The following is a 25,283-nucleotide window of genomic DNA, read 5'->3' as shown; positions in this document are numbered from 1 at the left end:
AGCTAGATTTGTCCCTCTGAGTATGTAACGATCTGCAAAATCCAGCACTGTATCATTAACAACCATTCCCTCACACCAACCTTTAATCCTATAAAAAAACGCTTTTAATTCTAAGAACACTTAAACTTTTAGCAAAACAATCGAAACATATGTGGTCTCTTTCTAGGCAAACGGTCCAAAATAAACATTAAGGAATTCTTCTCCATGCCGGCATCTGATCCTTAGCTTTTCCTTGCCAACTGGTTACTGTTTGTTTAAGCTGAATGCATTACCACTAGATTCAATATAAGTTCAATCATGTATACCAGATTTGCCAAGTAAAGTTACAATGTAGCCTGCAGATTCAGCCGAATCCTAAAAAGAACAAAAGCGCTAGGTACATAGGTTAATTCCTCTTCTCTGCAAATTGTCTTTAGCTTGATATGCCTCATCTAGAGCTAAACATCCAAAACAAGCCACTTTGAGGCTTCAGTTCTCTAAACCATTCTCATTGGCCATTGACCATATTCACTGGTTTAAATTTTCTGAGGAGCTTGATAACAAGATTTAACTGAGAATCTATCATGCTTTTTAGTTTTCCGCCACGAGTAGTCGTTTGTGTTTACACCCAGTGTCAGCTTCTCCATCAACTGCAGTAGCATATTGACCCTATCAGTCTCCCATTCAGTAGAGATTCCTCCATATTCTATTGTCTAATCATCACATTTCCAGCATTGTGCATTTGCATTATGTTGTTGGTCACCGAGTTGAATCGATCGGGGAAATTTTCTTCCATGCTCCATTATTAGCCATCTGCCAATAATGGTATAATTTTTTCTCCATCTCCTACTTTCCATCAGTTTGGAAGCAACTGTCTCAGCTACATTTTATTATTATTATCGACCTTCCTTTGCATAGTATTCCTTGACGAATTATCCATAAAAATCACAAATGTCTGCAGCTGTTAAACAATAGCAAACTATTTCTTGTTTTTTTCTCTCTTTTTTGAATTTTTGAACAGCACTATAGAATCTGTCGCCGAATTTTGTTTGTACAAAATCCATCTTGGTCAGAGTTTAGACCTTCTATTTGTTTGCTAGAGTCATATGCTTTCTTCTTTTACTTTTTTACTCTAGTCTCTCCCTTGCATACCCATATTTAGGATGTTCGTATTCAAAAAATGAAAATTAGTGAAAGAGAAAATAAACTTTGGATACTCATATCCTAAGTGCATAATATGTGCATCTCAGCTGGAGACTGGATACTGAAAAGCAGAAAGTATCTAATACTTTTCCCTGTGTATATCTTGCCTCCTCATTGTATTTAGTAGAATGTTATGTAGTTTGCTTTTATTTCAGCAAACAGTGATGCTGTTAAAATATTGTTATGCGTACTGAATACTCATGTACTATTGGATAGTGTTACCTTTTGTGACGATAACACCTTGGTCGGTAGTCTTGTCAGTTTTACTAATTACCCCTTGCATGTTGCTTCATCTTTTAAGAAGTAGGGATTGAATTAATTGGTAAACAAGTACTTGAAGGACTACCACCCCCCACTTCTATCCTATTTCACCTTTGATGCCCAGCCTCGTAACTCTAGCTGGACATGCTTTTGCTAGTTATCCATGGAAAACTGAGCAGAGCTGGTGCGAATTTTCCTACGTCTTCAATTTGAGCTTGAAGATCTCACGTTCAAGCCACATCCTCAATCTGCAAATATGATTATAAAGACATTAATAGAACATAAGGTCTTGTAGTAATCAAGTATGTTGTAGTTATCTTTTTTAGTGTGTCTTTTGCTGCTGGTACACGTCTTTAGGCCATTCTCCTAACATGATTATCTGTTTGTTAACTGTTATACTTCATAGTTAGAAACCTACAGGGAGTAGCTAAGTGATTATACGTCTTGTATACAGCCTGCTACACTTGCTGCTAGCGTTAAACCTGTTTTCACATGCCTTCTGGACCAAGTAAGTTCATCACCTCCTTTTACGTTTATAGTTTGTTTCTGTTGTTGACATCTTACAGTTCTTTCATCATGTCATTTGGAGTATGCATGAATCAAATAGGAATTTCATAGAAGGTAAAATATATCTTATGTAAGAACTCATGTTAGCAATTTCTTTAATGCAGAATAATCGATTTTTACTGTTTGCTTTTTCCTGTGGAAATATCTTTCATTTGTATAGAAACATCTCTGATGATGAAGGCAAAAGTACCATTAAACTGTGGTATTATATTTTTACTTTATTGTGGCATAAAGGAGCTTTGAGAAGTGTTAAAAGAGTGGGAGAGGCAAAGAAATCTCCCAAAATCTTTTGGTTACACCATACTTGTTTACCTTAGTTATGAATGAGTTCATCAATAATATACAAAATAGGATTCCATGGAGTGTGTTATTTGCAGAAGATATTGTGTTAATCAATGAAACTAACGAAAAAGTCAAACCAAAATTTTGAACCGTGCAGAAGCACTCAAGAGAGTAATGGTTTTAGGAAAAGTAGAAGTAAGAAAAAATCATATATACTACAAGTTTAGCCAACACAAGAAGAATGGAGTAAGATGACTAAATGCAGTCAATTCAACTAGATGAAGTTGTACAACAGAATTAAATTAGGATTACAGGAATGGAGAATGCTACGGCAGTGTTATGCGTCAAGAGGATAACCACCTACCAAAGTAAAAAGTAACTTCTTCAGAATGTTCGTGAAATCTGTAATGTTATATGGAACTTAACGTTTGGTCTCCAAGGCTCAACATGTCCTCAAAAGGTACCATTACTGAAACTAAAAAGAAGAACAAGAGCAATACCTCACAGGCTAAAGCAGGAACAAGGGGCGCAAGCAGTCTTTAGAAGTCTAAACCAAGATATCTATGAGGGTTCACCCACCCCGGTTACAGCATTCCTTTCTATTGCGCCTAAAATCTCTATTTCTGCTAATATTTCACGTGAATCCCAAAACGGCACATAATACGTATCATTACATGAGAGTCTCCATTTTTTTTCAATTTCTAAACAACTATCGATCCCGTCTCGACACGGGTCGGGAGCGGGATACGGTCAACCAAGTTCGGATACTCTGACCGGAGTCCATCGACAAATTTGGGGCAAATAGAGATTTTGATTTCTCAAAATTAATGATAAAATAGATTTAAGATAAGGGAAATGACATACCTTCAATATTATAGAACTTTTGTCTCATTTTTGCTGCTTCGTGTTTCAGAGAATATACATTTAAGTTTTTCATAGAATAGATCTCAACGTTTATAGCTCTACTTTTTATAATTTTGAATTTTCTTAGAATCTCAGAGCCCGTCTCCATACCCGGATCCGCACCCCTGAATCTTAAAATTTACATTATGCCGAATCCGCCACTTGGATCCGTACCCGTATCGGAGACCCGCACCCGAGTCCGAGCAACTTAGGTTATTGGAACACTTACATTAGGTTCTCGCCCTGGGTACACTTACAACAGGTCCGGTGTTTGACAAGAGTCTTTTAGTTCGGGTAGAAATTATATTTCGATGTACGAACAAGTGCAGGGTTTAGAGAATCTCTAGTTTCCGATAACCAATAATTTGTCCTAAAGACGAATTATTAGATATACAATGAAACAGGACAAATAGAGCTGAGTTGTTATTGAGGATCCATATTACCAGCCCCAGCTAATTTGGAATTGAGGTTTAATAGTAGTTATTGTACAATTGTTTGACCACTCTAGCCTTTTACAGGTCAGTCAATACATAACAGGAGGTCTTGAAAGAGCCAGAGAAGGCCTTACTGAGGCTGCTGCCTTAAGGGAAAGGCACTTGCTGGGAACTAGTGTTAGCCGAAGAGTTGCTGCAGCAGCTGCTTCTGCCGTAACTATTCCGTCTTTTTCATGATCTAAAGTGTTGTACATTGTATAACATCTAACTATTAGAGACTCACTGGCTGGCTTATGTTATGATTGGTGGTATATAGGCAGAAAATGCAGCTGCTGCTGGCGAAAGCAGTTTCAGATCTTTCATGGTGGTTGTGCAACGTTGTGGAAGCAGTGTGGCTATTTTGCAGCAAGTGGGTTGGTTTGATACCAGTGAAGCCAATTTAAATCTTTGTAGTTGTAGCTGTGATTAGATTCTTGTGCTGCTTCTTGTAACAACCAACTCATGCTTTTTTTCAGTATTTTGTGAACTCCATATCGCGGCTTTTACTTCCTGTGGATGGCGCTCATGCTGCCTCCAGTGAAGAAATGGCAATAGCTATGTCACGTGCAGAGAGTGTTGCTTGTAAGGGGCTCCAACAGTGCATTGAAACTGTCATGGCTGAGGTTTGTGATGAAGAATATTTATTCTGCTGTCTAGGCTTGATATGTGCTATACGAAGACACCTTATCCTCACTAGGCAAAATATCTCATTGGTCACTTTTATCAACTATGTTATGTTTTCCAATTCTTTCATCTGTCCTCTGAGACCAAACATTTTGTTTGATATCATGTTTCCCCTTTGACTGTTATCAGGTGGAAAGGCTACTGTCAACTGAACAAAAAGCAACAGATTATCGATCACCAGATGATGGCATTATCCCTGACCATCGGCCCACAAGTGCTTGTGCATGGTGAAGCCCTATATTAGTTAGAAGATGCATATTTGTTAGTCTGTCTTTGATAGTTCTCCGTTTTAGAAGTTGAAAAATGTTATATTCTTGAAACATCAAGAACACATCAAAGTACAAAATTTCAGTTGATCTTGTCATTGCTTTCCTCTTATATCTGTTGTAGTATAATTTAAGATCTTTCTGCTTTATGTCCTTTTTGGCCATCTTTTGATTTCATTATTTACCAATATGCTAATAATGTCTCCATCGACCAGTGCCGTTGCATATCTTTCCCGTGTGCTTGAGTCGGCATTCACTGGACTGGAAGGGCTTAACAAACAAGCCTTCCTGACTGAACTGGTATGTTACTGTTCTTTTTGTTCAAACCCTCGATGCTGGAAATATTCTCTCAAGTATCTTTTTGTCGAGAAACGTTAAGTATATTATTTATATAGCACCAAGAAGGTGCTGTCAAAAGTATTTACAATCTACAAAAAGAAAGACTTCCCTTCCTATTCTTAAAGGGATTCTATCAGGTCATCACTTCTCTTTATTATCTGTTTGGTAAAACTATCTTCTTGTAATTTCCCGGTTAATGCTGCTGTTAGATGTATGAAAACTGATCCTTGACCCAATCGGTTATTGTTGATTTGGTATTAATGATTAAGATTGAGATGTTGATTTGATATTGATGATTAAGATAGATAGCTTAATTTTAGGAATATATTGTATTGATGTAAATGATTAGGAATTGATTGTGTAATATTGTCTTTCCTTAATTAGTCTTAGAACTCATGTATAAGTACCCATTCTTATGGATTGTATATTCATTCAGAAATACAAGAAGCCCTTTCTTCTTGCTAAATATCTTCATGGTATCAGAGCCATTGTTGCCTTTTTGAGGTGAGTTTTCTCCCTCGCAGCACTAGGGTTCCGTGTTTTATTAAAGAGGTCGAGTTTTTCTCTCTTTGTGGCTGTCCGCACAAAAAACTCCTCCCGTTCAGTTCGTTTTTGGATTATTTTTCTCTGTTGGGATTGCTGGAACATTCTGAGCCTATGCCTATCAGTTTTGATTTTTTCCAATCACCGGAATTAGGATTCCGGCGTGGCAGCCAACTTTCCGGCGATTTTTTTCTGGATTTTTTTTTTCAGTTCTCGGGTCGTAGGCCTATTCTAACCCTTCCCATCCAGATAATATGGGTGACACTACTTCTGGAGAGACTTTGTCTCAAGATGAAGTTCAACATCTTCACCGTCTTCTGAACAAACTTGACTCTTCTAGTGTTGCTAGCCCCAATTATGTGCAGTCAGGTATTGCTTTTAATGCTCAGCTTAATTGTTGGATTATTGATTCTGGTGCAAATAGACACATGACAGGCTCTTCTAAAGGCCTTCAAAATTATTCTCCTAGTCCCAAAGGGGATTATGTCAGAATAGCCAATGGCTCCCTAGCCCCTGTCTCTGGAACAGGTTCAATCTTTTGTACTCCTGATATTATCTTATCATCCATTCTTCATGTGCCTGATTTTCCTATTAACCTATTATCTGTTAGCGCTATCACCAAAGAACTAAACTGTAGTGTCAGATTCTTTCCTGATTATTGTGTTTTTGAAGACCTTCATACAGGGAAAACGATTGGCAGTGGTAGATTGCATGATGGCTTATATTTGATCGATGGAACTCGAGACTCTGGTCAGGCCTTTTTTGTAGGAAATAAGGATGTCAACCGAGAAATAATACAGTGGCATAGACGGTTGGGACACCCATCTTTTTTTGCTTTAAAAATATCATACCCTGGTTTATTTTCTAGAACTGAGTTTGAATCTTTGTCTTGTGATGCATGTGAATATGCCAAGCACACTAAAAACTCTTATCCTCTGAGTGACAATAAAAGCACAATTCCCTTTTCGACTATTCATTCTGATGTCTGGGGTCCTACTCAAACACTTTCTTTATCTGGTAGTCGATGGTTTGTTACTTTTATCGATTGTTGCACTAGAATGACATGGGTATATCTGTTAAAAGCCAAAAGTGAAGTTTTCTCCTGTTTTAAGTCATTTCATAAGATGATTTGTACTCAGTTTGAGGCTAAGATAAAGATATTTCGAACTGACAATGGCACAGAATACATGGATAAAACTTTTGGAGCTTACTTGGAGTTTTTTGGGATAATCCATCAAACTAGTTGTCCTTATACTAATGCACAAAATGGGGTTGCTGAAAGAAAAAATAGGCATTTGTTAGAAGTAGCAAGATCCCTTTTGTTTACCATGAATATGCCGAAGCCTTACTGGGGGATGCCATTCTAGTAGCTGCCTACCTCATCAATAGAATGCCACTTAAAACTCTTAATTTTCGGAGTCCTTTAAAAGCTTTAAAGGGTAAAAATGACTATACTGTTCCTCCAAAGATATTTGGGTGTGTTTGCTTTGTTCACGCTAGGAACTCTGGGAAACTTGAACCTAGAGCTCTTAAATGTGTCTTTATTGGGTATTCTCCAACACAGAAAGGGTACAAATGTTATCACCCTCCTTCTAGGAGATTCTTTGTCAGTATGGATGTTACCTTTCGGGAATCTGAGCCCTATTTCAGTATTACACCATCACCTCTTCAGGGGGAGAATTATAAGGAAGAAGAGATGGTTTTTCCTAGTTCTATTATTGAAACTACTGCCACAAGGGAAAGTGAAATTGGAGAAAGAATTCAGGGGGAGACTATTGAAACTACTGCCATAAGAGAAAGTAAAATTAGAGAAAGAATTCAGGGGGAGACTGTTGCGCGTTTGGATAGGCCTGATTTGATAACTTACTCAAGGAGAAATAGAGCAGAAGAAGTCATCATGCAACCTGCCGAAGCCGAACCTTCTTCTTCTGGTGAGTTGTCTATACTTCCTAATGAGTTAGATTTGCCTATTGCTCACAGGAAAGGAGTCAGATCTTGCACTAAACACCCTTTATCTAACTTCGTTTCCTATAATTCTTTATCGCCCTCCTATAGAGCCTTTGCCTTGTCTATTTCTTCTATGTCTATTCCCCAGAATTGGAGGGAAGCTTTTGCAGATTCTAAGTGGAAGCAAGCTATGATGGAAGAAATGAAGGCCTTATCAAAGAATGAGACTTGGGAACTTGTCGCATCACCACCAGACAAGAAGTTGGTTGGTTGCAAATGGGTCTTCACTGTAAAACATAAAGCTGATGGTTCCATTGAAAGGTTCAAAGCAAGATTGGTGGCTAAAGGATTCACTCAGACTTTTGGAGTGGATTATCAAGAGACATTTGCTCCTGTTGCAAAAATGAATACTATTAGAATTCTTCTATCTTGTGCAGCTAATCTTGACTGGGACTTGCAACAGTTTGATGCGAAAAATGCGTTTCTTCATGGAGACTTAGAAGAAGAGGTGTACATGGAGATTCCTCCTGGTTTTGGTACTGAACAAAGTCAAGGAAAGGTATGCAGACTGAAGAAAGCCTTGTACGGATTGAAGCAATCTCCTAGAGCTTGGTTTGACAGATTCTATAAAGCAATGATCTCCTTTGGTTACCAACAAAGCAATGCGGATCACACCCTCTTTATACGACATTTAAAGGGTAAACTCACTCTTCTCATAGTTTATGTTGATGACATAGTAATGACAGGAGATGACAAAGAGGAGATGACCCGATTGAAGAAGTTGTTGGCACAGGAATTTGAGATCAAGGATCTAGGAAAATTGCAGTACTTCTTGGGAATTGAAGTTGCTAGATCAAAAAGAGGAATCTTTATTTCTCAAAGAAAGTATATTCTGGATCTCTTGAAAGAAACAGGTATGACAGGTTGCAAACCAGCAGAATCACCCATTGAAAGCAATCACAAACTACAAAGCGGAGTTGGAAAGTCAGTTGATAAAGAGAGATATCAGAGGCTGGTTGGGAGACTCATTTATCTCTCTCACACTAGACCAGACATAGCCTAGTGAGTCAGTTTATGCATGATCCTCGAGATCCTCATATGCAAGCTGTCTTTCACATTTTGTGGTATCTGAAGTCTGCTCCAGGAAAAAGTCTACTTTACTCCAGACATGGTCACCTCCAAATAGAAGCCTTTACCGATGCAGATTGGGCTGGATCTTTAGATGACAGAAGGTCTATATCCGGTTACTGTACACTCGTAGGAGGAAACTTGGTCACTTGGAGAAGCAAGAAGCAAAGTGTAGTTGCTAGATCAAGTGCGGAGGCAGAATATAGAGCTATGGCCCAGGGTGTTTGCGAACTTTTGTGGTTACAAAAGTTACTAGAAGAATTGAGATTGTCTAAAAAATGGAAACTTTCCTTGTATTGTGACAACAAGGCTGCAATCAGTATAGCTCGAAATCCAGTCCAGCATGACCGAACAAAGCACGTTGAAATTGATCGACACTTCATCAAAGAAAAAGTCACGGGTGGTGTCTTGAGTTTATTCCACGTGTCATCAGAAAAACAACTAGCTGATGTGTTTACTAAAGGCCTCAACAAACGGACTTTTCATACACTGGTTTGCAAGTTGGGCATGTGCGACATCTTTGCACCAACTTGAGGGGGAGTGTTGATTTGGTATTAATGATTAAGATTGAGATGTTGATTTGATATTGATGATTAAGATTGATAGCTTAATTTTAGGAATATATTGTATTGATGTAAATGATTAGGAATTGATTGTGTAATATTGTCTTTCCTTATTTAGTCTTAGAACTCATGTATAAGTACTCATTCTTATGGATTGTATATTCATTCAGAAATACAAGAAGCCCTTTCTTCTTGCTAAAAATCTTCAGTTATTTTTATGACCTTACACATGGCCGAGCCAGTAACTCTCAAATTCACCAATTAACAAATCCACCCAAGAAATTGATCTGCTAAGGAGATATCCAGGGTTGATTTGTTCTTTACATACATTTGTTATGCGAATGCTGGAAAGAAATTGAAACTTGTCTCCCTGCATCCATTTTAGTGCTATGCATTTATGTTGCGTCTGACAATTCAGCCATGTCTAAGTTATCGCAACTGTTTTGATTCTCTGTAAAGCAGAATTTCTTATAGTGATACTATGTTTTAAAAATGTTTTATAGGGAAATCGCTTGCACAAAGGATTACTTAACCATTGGCAGAAGTTCACTTTTAATCCGAGGTAATTCCTTTCTCTTGTTTATTTGGTGTAGTAGCAGCAGTAGTAGTTTATAGGTATATCAAGGTCCCACAGTTACAGGTATTGCAGCAATTGCCACGTCATTTATGTCTGATTCTAACATTACAAAATTGTAGTATATGATGCTCAGGCATATAAGTGAGAAAAACCTAATTTTGTTGAACAAGCAAGGACTTTGCTTTCTTCCCCTATGGATAGGGCGAGGTGACTCGCAATGGATCAGTTATAAAGGAGAACGAATTGATCACATGTCCTTTTACTTTCTCAATAATAAAGCCTTTGACCTTTGTAAGCCTAAGCCTTCATATCTGAAACTGAAAATTCATCAGATGGAGATCGTCTTTACTTTGTGGTCAAAGTGCAGGAGAGATAGATTTCTAAGAGCATTGCAAGTGTAAACATACATAAAACGCTTGGTCTTTGTACTAGATCATAGAACTTAAAGTTACTTTGAATTAAATGTTAGCATATGAGTGAGAAAGGTAGGACTTTGTTGAACAACCAAAGACTTATTTGTGTTAGATTACATGAAATATGGATTCATGTGAGCATTGCATATATAGAAACATAAAGGCTTGATTTTCGCACTAGAGCATAAAACAAAATGTATTTTGAGTTATAAGCACTCTGATAATTGGAGACCATGAAGTTTTTCATCTAAACGATAGCACAAGCATAAAGTTCTTGTACTTTCAAGAAGAGAAAGACTTTGACCGAGAAGGAGACAGTAAAGCAAGACAAAGATTTAGAATTTGAAGAAAGTGGTTTGCAAATTTTGCTAAGATCAAGAAATTGTCAAACACTGTGATTTTATAAGGATCAATGAAACGATGAGGTTGCTAAAAGCATGAATAGAGTTCTTCTGGAGAGAGTATGGTGTATACACTTCCAAATGCTGGTCTATCAAAGTACTGCTGGGCTGAAGCAGTCTCTATCACATGCTTTTTTGGTTAAATATTCACCATTGATAGCTATGGAGTTTAAGACTCCTGAAGAGGTATGGTTCGGCGAACTTGCTGATAATTCAAACATAAAGATTTTCGATTGTCCTGCATATGTGCATGCCAGTGGAGGACAATAAAACTCAGAAGTGTATTTTTATTGGTTATGCATTCAGGGTAAAAGTATATAAGTTGTGATGTCCCAATCCTGAATCATTAAGCTTTATCATCAGCAGAGATGTTCCTTTTGGCCTATGTGTGTTGTTATTTTATGGCCATTGTTTCTTGACTCAATTTTGAGTGAAAAATGGTGACCTCTTTCAGGGAGGAATCCTCCCTATAAATTGATGATCTTTTGCTCATTTATTAGCATCAATCGAGTAGTGATCAAGAGAGAGTTGCATCAAGTCATCAATAAAGAGATCAAGAGTTGTATCAAGGAAATTGAGAGATAAGAGAAAATATTACAGAATTAAGTTGTGATGCTCTGGTTTATCAACTAGAATAGGGGCTGGACTTTGATCTTTCAGATATTATGGCCCGTTGGTTCAGTGTGAGAATCGTGTTTGTCTCTACTACACAAGACATCACTGTTAGAGTGAAAATCGATTTCTAAGGGGCCACATAGTCTGATTTCAAGCTATCAACAGATCAGAAATGTCCTGAAAAGAACAAGAAACAAAGGAAGCAGATGCCTTGAAGAAGACAATATACAGAATGTGTAACGAGGAGATGTGTTTCCTCTATATAAGAGCTTCTGCCTCCTTGAGTTGGTGTGGATGTGTATTATGTATATAGGAGGGTGTGATCCATATGCTCGAGTCTCCTCCGAGTAATACCACGGCGATAGCTCATTGGATATTGAGGGAGGATGACCCTTCAGGGTGCTAGTGTGCAGAGGCGAATCCAGGACTTAAACATGATAGGTTCGACCTTTTAGATTTTTAGCGCTCAACTCATTGTACTTTTAAAATTAAGGGTTCAGATCTAATATTTGTTAAATTTTAGTAGGTTCTCACATATAGATATATGCTCAACGTCGAAAATATTGAGCTCGGATGAATCAGTTGCCTAAGTGTTGCATCCGCTACTGCTTGCTTGGTAATTATGGTGCCAACCACTTCCAAATTACCCCATTCTTGCACAGCATTTACATGCACGACGGTAAACATGGTTTGATAAAATGTGCATGACTACTTAACAGCTTTGACCTCCACCTCCTTGCTCATGGGAAAATCGTGATGAGAAGTTCACGCCAGTGACTTATAACTGTTGCTCGGGCCAAGATTCAGTCTCAATCTTTGATGGCGTTTGGGACGAGTTGACGGTCTTGGGCTAACACCTCTATCTTCAACATAAACCTTGGGAAATACTTGAGAAAAGTTCATTGTGAGAGAAATGCGAGTCTACCCTCTTGGATATATTTGAGAAAAATTAGTCCTCTTCGTCCATGGACATTAATAATTGATCGAATCACATTGAATACTGTCATGTTTATTCATCCTTCTTCCTTTTCGAGTTCTGTTATCCTGTTTGGTGAGGCAGAAATCTGAGAGGGGAAGGACAGTAGGTGGTTGGCTTACTGTAAAAATGGAAGAAAGCAGCTAAAAGAAAATTTTCTATTTTGGAGGGAAGAAAATTAGCTGCCACGTGACTTTTGAAAGCAAAGCAATTTTAACCAGCTTTTACATGATTAAAACACAGTGAATAGAAGGATTGGGGAAAGAAAGCACTATGGAACAAGACCAGCATCTTTCAATGGTTATAAAAACTTTAAACTTTATGCTCTGTATCTGCTTTGACCTTTCAGTAAATCCCTATATTTGTGATGTGCATCTGCACAAAGTTGCTTCGTCTACTTCTTATGTTACTCTTAATTGACATAATTTTGAAAAAATTTCTCTGACTTCTGCAGTGGAGGATTGCGTTTGAAGCGTGACATAACAGAATATGGGGAGTTTGTTCGTAGTTTCAATGCCCCTCAGGTTGATGAGAAATTTGAACAGCTTGGAATGTAAGTTGCGAGGTTTCTAAAATTTTTAGGGCTTATACAAAACATATTTTCTCCTAATGTTTCCTGTTTTGACTTTTGCTTCAGCATTGCAAATGTGTTTATTGTTGCTCCTGAAAGTCTAGGCCCGTTGTTTGAGGGAACTCCAAGCATTAAGAAAGATGCTCAGAGGTAATTAAGATGTTGACATATTCTTGTGCACTGTGTGCAGAAATCTAGATTGTGCTTCCTGCATATTTTCACAGGATTACTTCAATACTTTATGTTATTTTTCATGTTATGCATGTGTTCAAGTGACAGGTCAACTACAGTTTTTTAGTAACCAAAATTGTGTTTTCTGAATAGTAAGATAACAAAAGGCTGAATGACTTCTATCCTGTGTATGGTTCAGCCTGTAAAAGTTTCAAAAGACGGATAGTTTTTTGAATTCTTCTGTGTCTATCGCTGGCCTGCTTTTCAACCTAAAATCTTTTTTGAATGAACATTTCTTTGTCTGCAAACTCAGGTTTATTCAACTCCGTGATGATTACAAGAATGCAAAACTTGCATCAAGACTCAGCTCCTTGTGGAATTAGCTTAGTTGGATCAGAAATTACATTCTGAAGATGAGAAATCTTCTTTGCTGGTAGCCTAGATAAACCTGACAGTTACATGGCAAAGCTCTTCCATCTCACATTGGATTTTTTTTATCCTGAGATGGAAAATATGGGGAAGTTTTGTTAATTTTGAGGTAGTTCATCCTAGTTCTAAGGTATATGAACCCCCTTTTTTATGAGCTTACATTTGGCGATTCTTCACTCTCCCTTTGCTATATATGTTTTTGAAACCTGCAAAAGTTTCTCTTGATTTTTGCTAGATGTGCCTGTTGGTATATTGTTAATGATCGAGTGAAAGATATATCAGCTTTCTTGGTATAGACTTATAGCCTGTTTGGCCAAGCTTTTGGGAGACTAAAAGTGTTTTTTTTTTCCCCAAAAAATGAGGTGTTTGGCCAAACTTTTGGGAGAAAATAAGTGCTTTTGGAGAGTAGCAGATGCTATTTTTCAAAAGCTAAAAAAAGTAGTTTTTTCCCCAAAAACACTTTTTTTGAAAAGCACTTTTGAGAAGATACACTTAAAAAGCACTTTTTCAAAGCCCGGCCAAACACTAATTTTTGCTTAAGAGTGTTTTTTAAATTAATTGGTCAAATACAAACTGCTTCTCACCAAAAATACTTTTTTAAAAAAAGAACTTCTCAAATAAGTTGATTTTAGAAGCTTGGCCACACAGACTATTAGATTGCCTCTACTTCAATGAAAGTTGTTTTGAGTTAGACGAGCATCTGTTTTCCCTGTTTGAATTAGAAGAGTATGCATCCTTCACATCTAGTAAGATGGATAGCTAGTAGTTATGAGCAGCGGCTCCCCCGCTTGTAGACCAAATTTAGAGACTGATCCTAGTTACCAACTTGCTAATAAAATTCTGCCTTCATATGTGGTGGTTTATTATCTACTTATCCTAGGGAAGACTAGATACTTGAGGCTGCCTTATCTTTGTGCAGGGGCCCGAAATGAATGAAGGATAGTTTTAGAACTATGAATATTATTAATATTAATAAAGGAAAGTTCGGTGCACTATGCTCTCACTAGGCGTGAGGCTCGGAAGGGCAAGACTACATTAGGTCTATTATAGACAATCTTACCTTATATTTCTGCTATGACATGATATCAATGAAATAGAACAAAACTATCACTCTGACAACCCATAACTACTACTCCTTTCTTAAGCACGTAAGTAGTCGCATGCATTGAGTTTCTCATGTAACATACTTTACATTAGGTCAAATCTGATTGGTGAGACATGACTAGATTTTTGCTACAAGATATGATTGCAACCCTGTAGTTTCTCGGAAACTCATGATGCATTAAGAAGTTTTGAGGTTCTTAATGGTCATGTCTACTAGTTGTCAAAACCAACCAATCCAAATTTCATCCCACGCTATTTGCTTTACCAATATTCATGCTTATATAAAGTTATATATTTCCCCACTTTCACATCAAGGTTATTTCCAACTTTCATATCAGTAATAGTTTTTTCCCAATTATATTCATCTTAAGTAATAAGCTAATATAGAAAAACTGAAAAATTGATTGGTTGAAATGATCCGAATGACAATCCACCACTAGAGCTTGCTTGGTGCTCTCATTCCACTCGCTCCCGCGTGTCTCCACTATAAATTGTGAGATGGTTAGTCTAACAATTAGTCCAACTTCCTATCTGAAAGCACTAATAGGATATTAGGTTTAATTGGAGAAATACCTCTTGAAGTGTGAACAAGTATTTCCAACAAGTCGGTCTCCTCTTCTGCAGCAATTCCAAGTTAATCACTGAAACTCTTTCAATATACTTGGGTGGACGAGTTTTGTTCGAACCTTGTCTCTTTCTATGTTAGAAGACCCCCCTTATATAACCAAGTTTCCCTAAAACCTAGAAAAACGAGTTTGGTTCCTTCTCCATCAAGAAATAAGATTATGAGTCCTAATTAAATACAGTCAGACATCTCTATAACAGCACTCGCATATAACATCACCTCTCTATAACAGCAAAGTTTTTTCGGAACACTTTTTTTTATGTTATATTTTACTTCTTTATAACAGCATTTTACCTATAACAGCAATAACCAACTTTATAACAGTACGCTATTTGTAAAATTACCCCGATATAACAGGTTTTTTCTTTTTTGGTAACATAATAATTAATTATTTTTATAAAAATAGAATATGTATGATTAGCAATTACAAGTGTAGAGATTTTGACCAAATATTTTGAAATTTTAATACAATATTTATAACAAAGAATATTAAATGAATATATATTTTCATCATTAAAAGATTTCCCTTTGTTATAAAAGTGTGATTAAGCTTAGGATTTGACAATTAAAAATGAAAATTTAGATTTCATACATTTTTTTTGCCTATAACAGCGACATATTATTTAAATGTCAATGCTGTTATAGGTGTATAATAGCAATTTGCTATAACAGCCAAAATATTTCAGACCCAACGATGCTGCTATAGAGATGTTTGACTGTATAGGCACAACAAGGGCCATAACATTAATTACTGAGGCTCCGTATTATGGAAATAATTCGAAAATCTAATTGAATTATTCTTAATTACCATTAGGGGCGTACAAAGTAAACCGACAAACCGCACCAAACCGATAAACCGAGTCAAACCAAGAAAAAAACCTGACTAGTGGTTTGGTTTGACTTGGTTTAGTGTTGAAAAAAAAAACCCGACCATAATTGGTTTGGTTTGGTTTTAGCTAAAAAAAGTCAAATGCAACCAAACCAACTCGTCATTACATGTATTCAATTTTTAAAATATTTTATACATAAAAATATTTATTTGTAATGTAATTTATAAATATTTCTTAAATGTTTTCATAGTTTTTTTTTTATCTATTATCGTATTATTCAAGCTTGAATATAGGATTTTGAATATGAATAAGTTTTATATCCCATGGATGTTAGTAACTCATATAAAGTCCAAACCAAAACCAACTCAACGGTAATACTAACAAAAGAAATTCAATTTACAACTAGGAATGACAATCATGTTGGATATCTATTCTTTAGCTTTGCATAATTGGTTTAGAGAATGAAAATATATAACTTAAGTTTTTTTTCTTTTCTTGTAATTAATACTTATTAGCCGTACTTATTTTAGCATGACCTAGTATTTTTAGATTATGGTCATTTTCTTTATGGCTTATTAATTAGCAATATTTATTTTAACCAATTTTATTATCTTTTGTTGAATATTTTAATACAATATCATCACTCTTCTCACATTTTGTATTATTTTCTTATGAAACACGTTAATTACATTGTTGTATCTTACTAGGACTAAAGAAATATTTTAAGTAAAAGTTATATGTTTTGTATCAAGACTATTCCGGAAAAAAACCCGAATAACCCGAGAAAATCAAATAACCCGAGAAAACCCAAATTTTATTAGTTTGGTTTGGTGTATAAATTTAAAAACCTGACGCAATTGGTTTGTTTGGTGTTTAAAAAATCCGAACCAATCTGGTCCATGTACACCCCAAATTTCCATAATAAATAACGAATTATTCCACTAAAAACCAACAAGAAAACAGAGAGAGATAGAGAGAGAGAGTTAAATGAAGTAGAACAAAGTAAAAAAAAAAAAAAAAGCAAAGATACACTTATCTAATCAAAGGGAATTTATTTGCATTCAACCGTTCTCCAATTTCATATTCATACAATGACAGGTTCTATATCTGGAGCACGACGGATTCATGAGACTCGAAGTCATCAAATATGTAAAACCATTGTAATAGAATTGTTGTTTATTCAATAATGTCACCAATTTAAACTATGCTGGTAAATTAAAAAATGAGTTTAAGTTGTAAGGCTCAATAACATTCATAGTTCCCTTCCACATTAATTCAGCAACTTGTTTGTATGCCACTTCAGTGAGATGACCAGAGTCAAAAAACATGTACTCCTTGACATTTTCGCACAGTTCGTACTCTTTTACTTCTCTCTTGCCTCCACAACTATAAATTCCTCTAGATGGACCCGTCCCACAACAAGCTATTTTAGATGTTGTAAAGCCTACCCCAATGCAAATATATACATGTTAGAAAATCATAGAACCTACAAAAATGTAATTGTCCAACAAGTACTATTGATTTTTAGAAATAGAACAAAACTAAGTCTAGTGTGTATTTTCGTGTCTACATTGTCAGTGAAAGTTCTGTTTTTCTACTCGCATGTGTCACTATATCATGTAACATAGAACCTACTCATATCAAATTGAGTTAATCATCTGGTCTAAAAGTTCAAATCATTAGAGAGTTTTCATTTTTAATTATTATATAATTTTATGGTTTACAATATACTTTTACGTGTAGGTCTAATTTTTTTTACTAATCACAAGTATATAATAATATCTTGTTGGTGGATGATTGTCAATCTTTGATTCTTGATCTATTTTGGTACTATGTTAAACTCAGGACCTTTAACATAATATGGATGCAGTTTGCAAGTCCTTATAAATATTAGGACATGAATCATTCAAATTACAAGAGATATTAGATACATTACAATATGAACTATCAACAATTAGCATCATTTGCATATTTAACAATTAAATGTTACATATGCATGTATAACTGTTTTCATATACAGTCATACCCGATGATGCAATAAGATGTTGATTATATACGTCTTCTTATATAACAATGTATAAATATGAAATGAGATGTTATAACATAATTCAGATTAATACTTCAAAAGGGACAGAGGAACTTACCATATTTTGAAGGATTGTCAATTCTTTCATTAGCAAATTTGAAGAAATAAAACAAGGAATACTTAAATCCAGGTAACTGCTAGTCTAGATGCTTTAGCATTTTAGACAAAGCTGAATTGTGTATTTTTGCAAGGGTTGTCGGTTCTTCAATGCAGTCACCACTTTTATTAAGAGCCCTAGAACCTGGTGTACAACCCAAAGGACCCAAGTTTAGGAAGGCAAATTTTCTCCCTCCTTCTTCGTATATTCCCTGTTGAATTAAATGCAAAAAAATTAAACAAATCTTATGCTACAGCAAGAGTAATAATAAAGCTCAGTAGACCCCACAAAAAATAAGTGAAACTTACATAAACAGCTACCTTTTAATAGCTTCTAACAATTTATAGCTATGTTTTCTGTATTTACAAACCGTAGCTAGCTTCTATTGTATTCGGTTGTATTCGCGTTTTTGAAATACACGGAAATACAAAAATCCGGCAGATTTTGAAATCCACGGAAATACAAAATCCGGCAGAGTAAAAATAGGCTGTATTTATGGAACAGATTCTCTTTTTTCATTTTAAATGGTAAGTCAAATTAAATCAACCATGTATCACACATAACGACTGAATTTCCATAACAGCTCACATTTCTCTTTCCAAATTACTTCATTCCAAACTTTTTGAATTCAAAAAAACTCAGCACATAATTTTCCAAAAATACAGAAGTCTCCCAGAATACATCGTTTTGCTCGATTCAGTTGTATTTCAATTTTTGAAATACACGTAAATACATCAGCGGCTGTATTTCGTCGTTTTGAAATACAGGGAAATACAAATGTCCCGGCGGCTCTATATCATTGTTTACAAATGCCCCATCGGAACATTCACTATATTTACACCAAAAAAAGATAAATACATTGAAATACAGCGAATTATAAAAATCGTGAAAATAAAGTGAAGCAAAAACAGGCTTATATTTGGAACATTCACTATATTTACACCAAAAAAAGTTGAATACATTGAAATAAAGCAAAATATAAAAATCGTGAAAACGACATTTAGTTGCCCAAATCTTCATAACGATTTACTGGAGAAGCTTAGGGAGGCGTTAATCTTCACAGAAAAGAGTGGCGAGTAGGGCCTCTTTTGATTGCTCCGGAGATTAGGTAAGCAATAACTAAATCCTTTTTTGAGGTAAAATTTCAAACAGGTGGTGAGCAGGAAAGAATTTTAGTTGAAGTGAACAAATGGGAGTGTCAATTCTCCCTCATTACCAGATTTCAGTCACAGATTGAGTCTCAATTCATGTACCAACTGCAGGTGTTGTTTCCCAAGAGATTAATCCAAACAAATATAATCAAAGAAAGTGTGCAGAAGTTCAACCAAATGACGGCTACTTTTTTGGTGGAGATGGAGGAGGGAGGGAGGGGTAAGGGCAAAAGAGATCTGGGGGTACCGCTGTTTTTGGTGTTGACAGTGGCATTGTGGTGGAGATGGAGGAGGGAGGGAGGGGTAAGGGAAACGAGATCTGGGATAGGAGAGGGAACAGAGAGAGAGAAAGAGGGGTGAGGGAGAAGATAGATTTGGTAGGTGAGAGAAAATCAATTTAAAAGATGAACTTGTGAAATATAGGACAATAGTTACGATGTGTAATTTAAGAAAATATTTTAGCTATGAAAAATAAATAAAATAAAAGGGAGTTATTATTCATAAATAGGTCTTAGAGATAGCTATGATAAGTAAATTTTCCAAAAAAAAAATAAAGATACATATTTTGATTCTTACTAGTTTTATTTTTCCATAACAATTTATCCTAATTAATTTGTGTGCGTCAATTATTTTACAAAGTACTTGCTATCTTTCATCAATACAAATATCATTTAACTTTATCTATAAAGGTCTACGTAGGACAAAATATATCATCTAGTTCTTTTTGCCTCTACTATGATTCTGAACTCTACTATTATTTAACTTCATTAATTGTTAGGCAACATTCCGACTACATCATTTTCGTTGCCTTAATTCTCTTTACTATATATCCTCCACCCCAACCACATCCATTTATCGAGTCATATTGGTTGCATTACATGAAATTGTAATAAAGTCACAAACTTCAGCTACATTTTTGCTATTTTTTTTTCAAATTTAGAAGATTAGTTAAAATCAAAAGTAATCTATAGAAAATAATTATGCGAAAAAATGGAAAAACTAGCAATAGTGTAATTACCTTCAGAACAGATGTCAAATTGCCAATTACCATCTTTACATACTCATCCTTTGGATTTGGCTCGTTTATAAAGTTATTGTAATCATTAGTCCCAACACTAAACATGTATACAGCATTGGAGAGAAGTCGTTTAGACTTTTTTTCTCCAAACTTCTTCTTCAAATCATTCACCACCTTCTTGAAATATTTTAATTGTGATTTAAGGTCAATAACCTGCAATTTTGAAAATAAAAGTTCGTTAGTGATATAATTTTAGTAAAACGAGGAGTACACAAGCAATCTACTATGTTGAAAGATAAAATTGTTATGAAAAACTAAAGGTAAATATATTACAAATTCCTCAGAAGCTTCTGTTTATTTTTATTTGACGTAATAACACGTAAGATTTAGATAGAATTTTCAGGCACAAAATTTATGCGATTTTTCGGCAATTTACTAAGGCAAACTTATGTAAATGTACCCTTCGGCGAACTAGTTTCCCAAATATGGCCGAAGTATATGCTACCTATACACTTCGGTTGTATATGTTATGTATAGGTATGTATATTATATGTATATTTAGTATAAACTATTCACTACCTATACTCTGTGTACATACTTTGTAAACTAGATGACCGAATGGTATTTGACTGTAATTTTTGCAATTACTAAATCTATAATGGTAGAACCTAGTGAGTACATCATGTGATCATGCCAACACTAATTTCTTTTAAGAAAATTAAGAGTGACTTGGATATTTTACTCAAAAGAAATCCTCAGAATTGATAGCTAATATTATTCGGGTACTTAAAATTGCACGTATTAAGTGATTGGAGAAAAATATAAAAATGCCGACAGACATACACACAGAGATTGAAGTTATTATGTATATTCAGATTTCTCTATATTGACATTCTCATATAATAGCACAATTCTATAATAACTAAGTTTTTTTTCGGAATCGATTTTTTTATGTTATATTGTACCTCTTTATAACAGTTTTTTACCTATAGAAGCAACAACCGTTTTTATATCAATACGCTCTTTATAAAATTATCCTTCTATAAGAACTATCTTTTTTTTTTTTATAATATAATAATTAATCATTTTTATAGAAATAAAATCTCTAAGATTACCAATAACAGGTCTAGAGATTTTGATACTTTAATACACTATTTTGACAAAGAATATTATATGAATGTATATTTCCATCATTAAAAGATTTTTCTTCATTACACAAAGTGCGATTAAGCTTATGATTTAACAATTAAAATGAAAAATTAAATTTTATGCATCTTTTTTACCGATAACATTAAAATATTATTTAAATGTTTATATTGCTATAAGTGTATAACATTCATTCGCTATAGTAGCCAAAAGATTTTGGACCCAATAATATCGTTATAGAGAGGTTTGACTGTACAAATTAATTAACAAAGGGGCTAAGTTGCTCCATTTTAACTGTGTTGGGCCTTAGAATTGAGTTGAGAATAATCATTTGTTTGCGCGGATTGCCCTTCTTTTGGGGTGGTCTTTAAATTTTTCTCCTCATATTTGTGATCTTTAAATTTTACCCCTCATATTTGTGGTCTTTAAGTTTTGCCCTTCGCTTGAAAAGGTGGGCGAATACATGAGGTTCTGGGTTCGAACCCCCGCTTAGGCATAAAATAAAAAAATAATTTCGCAAGGCAGGGCTAGGGGACGAGTATGCCGGATCCGACATACACGCCTTAAGGAAAAACTAAAGTTATGCCGGATCCGGCATAACTAAAAGTCTGCCCCATAAGGCAAAACTTTTCCTTAAGGCATAGTTTAGTTATGCCTTATGGGGCAGGCTTTTAGTTAAGGCATAACCAAAAGTATGCCCCATAAGGTAGAATTTTTCCTTAAGGCATAAACTTTGCTTATGGGGCATACTTTTAGTTCCGCCTTATGGGAAAAGTTCCGCCTTATGAGACATACTTTTAGTTATGTCTTATGGGGCACACTTTTAGTTAAGGCATAACTAAAAATATGCCCCATAAGGCGGAACTTTTCCTTAAGGCATTCTACCCCCTCCGGCAGACTTTTAGTTAAGCATAACTAAAAGTCTGCCGAAGGGGGCAGAGCGAAATTCAAACTCTGCCTTGCGATTGTTTTTAAAAATTTCTGACTAAGTGGGGGTTCGAACCCGAAACCCATGAATTTTAGATGAAGGGCAAAAATTAAAGACCACCAACTTGAGGGGCAAAAGCTAAAGACCACCCCAAAAGAAGGCCAATTCTGCGAATTGCCCGAGAATAATGACAAGAACGTCATAAGATAGTTGGGCTTCAGAAAGTCACTATCTGGGCCTAACTCATAATAGGCCCAATGACCTGACTCATCCGATGACATTTTTTTGTGCGGATTGGCCTTCAAAGGCACTGGTCTTTAATTTTTTCCCTTCGCCTAATGCCCGAGGATCTGGGTTCGAACCCCAGCTTAATAAAAAAAAGAAATTTCACAAGGCAGAGTCTGTCTTGCGAATCCAAACTCTACCTTGCGATTTTTTTTTTTTAATTTTAACTGAGCGGGGGTTCGAACCCGAAACCAAGGGATTTTTAGCGAAGGAAAAAAATTAAAGATCACTAATTTGAGGGGTAAAAATTAAAGACCAGTGCCTTTGAAGGGCAATCGTGCAAATGACCCATCCGATGACCCGATCGAGCCAATCAAACTAGGGATTCAACTAGAAATATTCATGTTTTGATTTAATTAATTTTTGGTTAAAATTAAAATTAAAATTAAATTCCCTATGCCAGTTTCTTAACTATTAAAATCAAATTAAACCAAATATCGATCAAATTATCGATTTAATTATTGTCGATTTGGATTAGTTGAACGATTTTTCTCGATTTATATTCACTAACTTAAAACATGACTAACAGTCGAAAAGTTTAATGAATAACCAATTAAATACTTAGTGTAACATGTATCAAATTCAATTTTCTAACAAAATATTTTAAAAGCACTGTCAATAGACAACACACAACTAGTTGTCACTGTATACTGTTGATCGATTATGACGTCATTGGAATCAACTGTATGGAAACAGAGAAATGTGAATTGATCTAAGTTAGATAATTAGCGAAGTTAACATTCTTTTTGTCTCTTTACTGAAATGAGCTCGGTTTCGACGTTTTCTTTTAAGAAATAGCCTTAACTTAAGATCTAAAAGTCATTAGCTTATTATTGAAAAAACAAATGATAAAAATAAAATTTAGATGACAAAGTATATTAGATATTTTTTTTATATAGAAAATAAACATTATTGCATCTTATATAATCATAAAAATTGTGAACATATTTTTGTAGGTCTGGTTCGACTATTTACTTCTTTTTTTTTCTTCTTTTTTTTAACATAAAACCAAACTAAACTAGATTAATCAAAACAAAATCAAGTTTCCTAAAGAAATGCTGATTGTTTAACGATCTTCGATTTGGATCGTTTTTTATGTTAAGCGTGAAATCCCTACATTAAACAAACTGTACTCACAAAATTTTAATTCTTTCTTGATTTAAATTTCTGGTCAAAGCATGAATCAAAATGGGAATAGAAAAATCACTTACAAAGCCAGGATAAGATTCAGCTAAACATCCAGATCCCCCTGATGCGAAATTTACTCCATGAACAAATCGGTCTTCGCCAATCTCGAAATACGATGGAATGAGTGGCAGTTTAAGATATTCGGCTAAAAACAACAAAATAAATTTACATATTATTGCATATGATAATATTTTTATACAATACATAAGGTATCGTGGTGGGATACAGACAAACTCAATATCTGATTCAATATAAAGAGTAGAGATTTAACGGTACCAATAAAATCAGGAATAAGATGACCATCAGAAAATCTGCCACTAGGAAGGTTGAAGAAGGATTCACCGTAAGGCCACCAATTAGCTTGGAATTGAGTAGTAATATTGATATAGTCGTTATTCCCAGCATCAAAGTGGGAATCACCAAACACAAAGAGGGCTTTTCGAACTGATGATATTCTTTCATAATAATAGCCGCCAAGACACCCTAATGGTATGGCAATTCGAGACAACCAAATAATGATGGAGCCATGAAACAAGGCCATAGTTAGCAACTGTAATTTTTTGCACTAGAATTCTACTTCAAATTACCGACGAGACCGGGGATCGGAGATAAGAAGAGACAGGCATGATCACCGAGTCTTCCCTTAGAACTGGTGATATTGCACCGGCTGATCTGAGAAAAGTGAAGAGAATTTGTTTGGTCTGTTATCACCGGACCAAACTCCGCATCACAGCCAGTCCGATATCAGCATGACCGAGTTGATCGTGGCCGTTGGTCCGGTTTCAGTATGACCGAGTTGATCGTGGCCGTTGATCCGGTTTCAGTATGACCGAGTTGATCGTGGCCGTTAGTCGGGTTAATCAGTTATAAAATCGCCACGCGTCAACATCGTTCTGTCACATTTTACCGACGACCGTACGGGTGTCAGACCGTACGACCCAACCTTATCCTTTTAGGGTTTACTTTATTCTGAAAAAGGATTTATGTTGTATGCAAGGCCCATAAGGCAAAACTATAAATAGGAGGCATTTCCCTACTTTTAAGGGTTAGCTTTTCCAAGATCAAGAACATTGCAATAGAAAATATATTGAAGCTCTCTCTCTCTCTCTTTTGGTCCGGATCAGTGGCATTTTATGCTTATCCATTTAACATAGTTGGCTTAATCATAAACATCCATATCTTTATTTAAATCATTAGCGTATATATTCACGTATGCATGCTATAGTACACAAATCCATAATTGTATCTCATAAACCCAAAATAGAATAAAGTTCATCCACATATCCTATACCTCACTTACAAATTCAATTGATTACTTAAATTCGGGGTAAACAGTTTGGTGCCCACCGTGGGGCTAGGATAATAGTGGTCTTTGATCTTGGTTTCTATCTCTTACCCATTAAGATTGAAAAAATCTTTTGTTCGTCTCTGTGAAAACGGACCAAATGGCAAGCAGTGGATAATCTGGTCACGTCAATAACAACGAGATTGTGGCCGAAAATGAGAACAGTGGGCTACGGGGCTTACCAGCAGA

The 25,283-nt window shown here is 35.5% G+C and overlaps 1 protein-coding gene and 1 pseudogene across 1 annotated transcript in view; one reads left to right on the top strand and one right to left on the bottom strand.

The window, feature by feature from the left end:
• LOC132626903 (exocyst complex component SEC10b-like) overlaps positions 1–13,571 on the top strand; it is a 37,262-nt gene extending 23,691 nt beyond the window's left edge. Inside the window, exons 16-25 of the mRNA XM_060341934.1 lie at positions 1,898–1,951; positions 3,714–3,842; positions 3,946–4,038; positions 4,145–4,291; positions 4,482–4,579; positions 4,834–4,918; positions 9,642–9,700; positions 12,575–12,673; positions 12,758–12,841; positions 13,176–13,571. Of these exons, the coding sequence (XP_060197917.1) occupies positions 1,898–1,951; positions 3,714–3,842; positions 3,946–4,038; positions 4,145–4,291; positions 4,482–4,579; positions 4,834–4,918; positions 9,642–9,700; positions 12,575–12,673; positions 12,758–12,841; positions 13,176–13,245 (918 nt within the window). The 3' untranslated portion in view covers positions 13,246–13,571. The remainder of the gene's footprint in view (positions 1–1,897; positions 1,952–3,713; positions 3,843–3,945; positions 4,039–4,144; positions 4,292–4,481; positions 4,580–4,833; positions 4,919–9,641; positions 9,701–12,574; positions 12,674–12,757; positions 12,842–13,175) is intronic.
• Positions 13,572–16,572: 3,001 nt separating this feature from the next.
• LOC132628801 (GDSL esterase/lipase 2-like) lies at positions 16,573–24,290 on the bottom strand (annotated as a pseudogene).
• Between the last annotated feature and the right edge of the window lie 993 nt (positions 24,291–25,283).

This window comes from Lycium barbarum, chromosome 2 (genome assembly GCF_019175385.1).
Source record: "Lycium barbarum isolate Lr01 chromosome 2, ASM1917538v2, whole genome shotgun sequence".
Taxonomy (NCBI): Eukaryota; Viridiplantae; Streptophyta; class Magnoliopsida; order Solanales; family Solanaceae; genus Lycium; species Lycium barbarum.
This window is presented reverse-complemented; position numbering and strand designations above follow the sequence as displayed.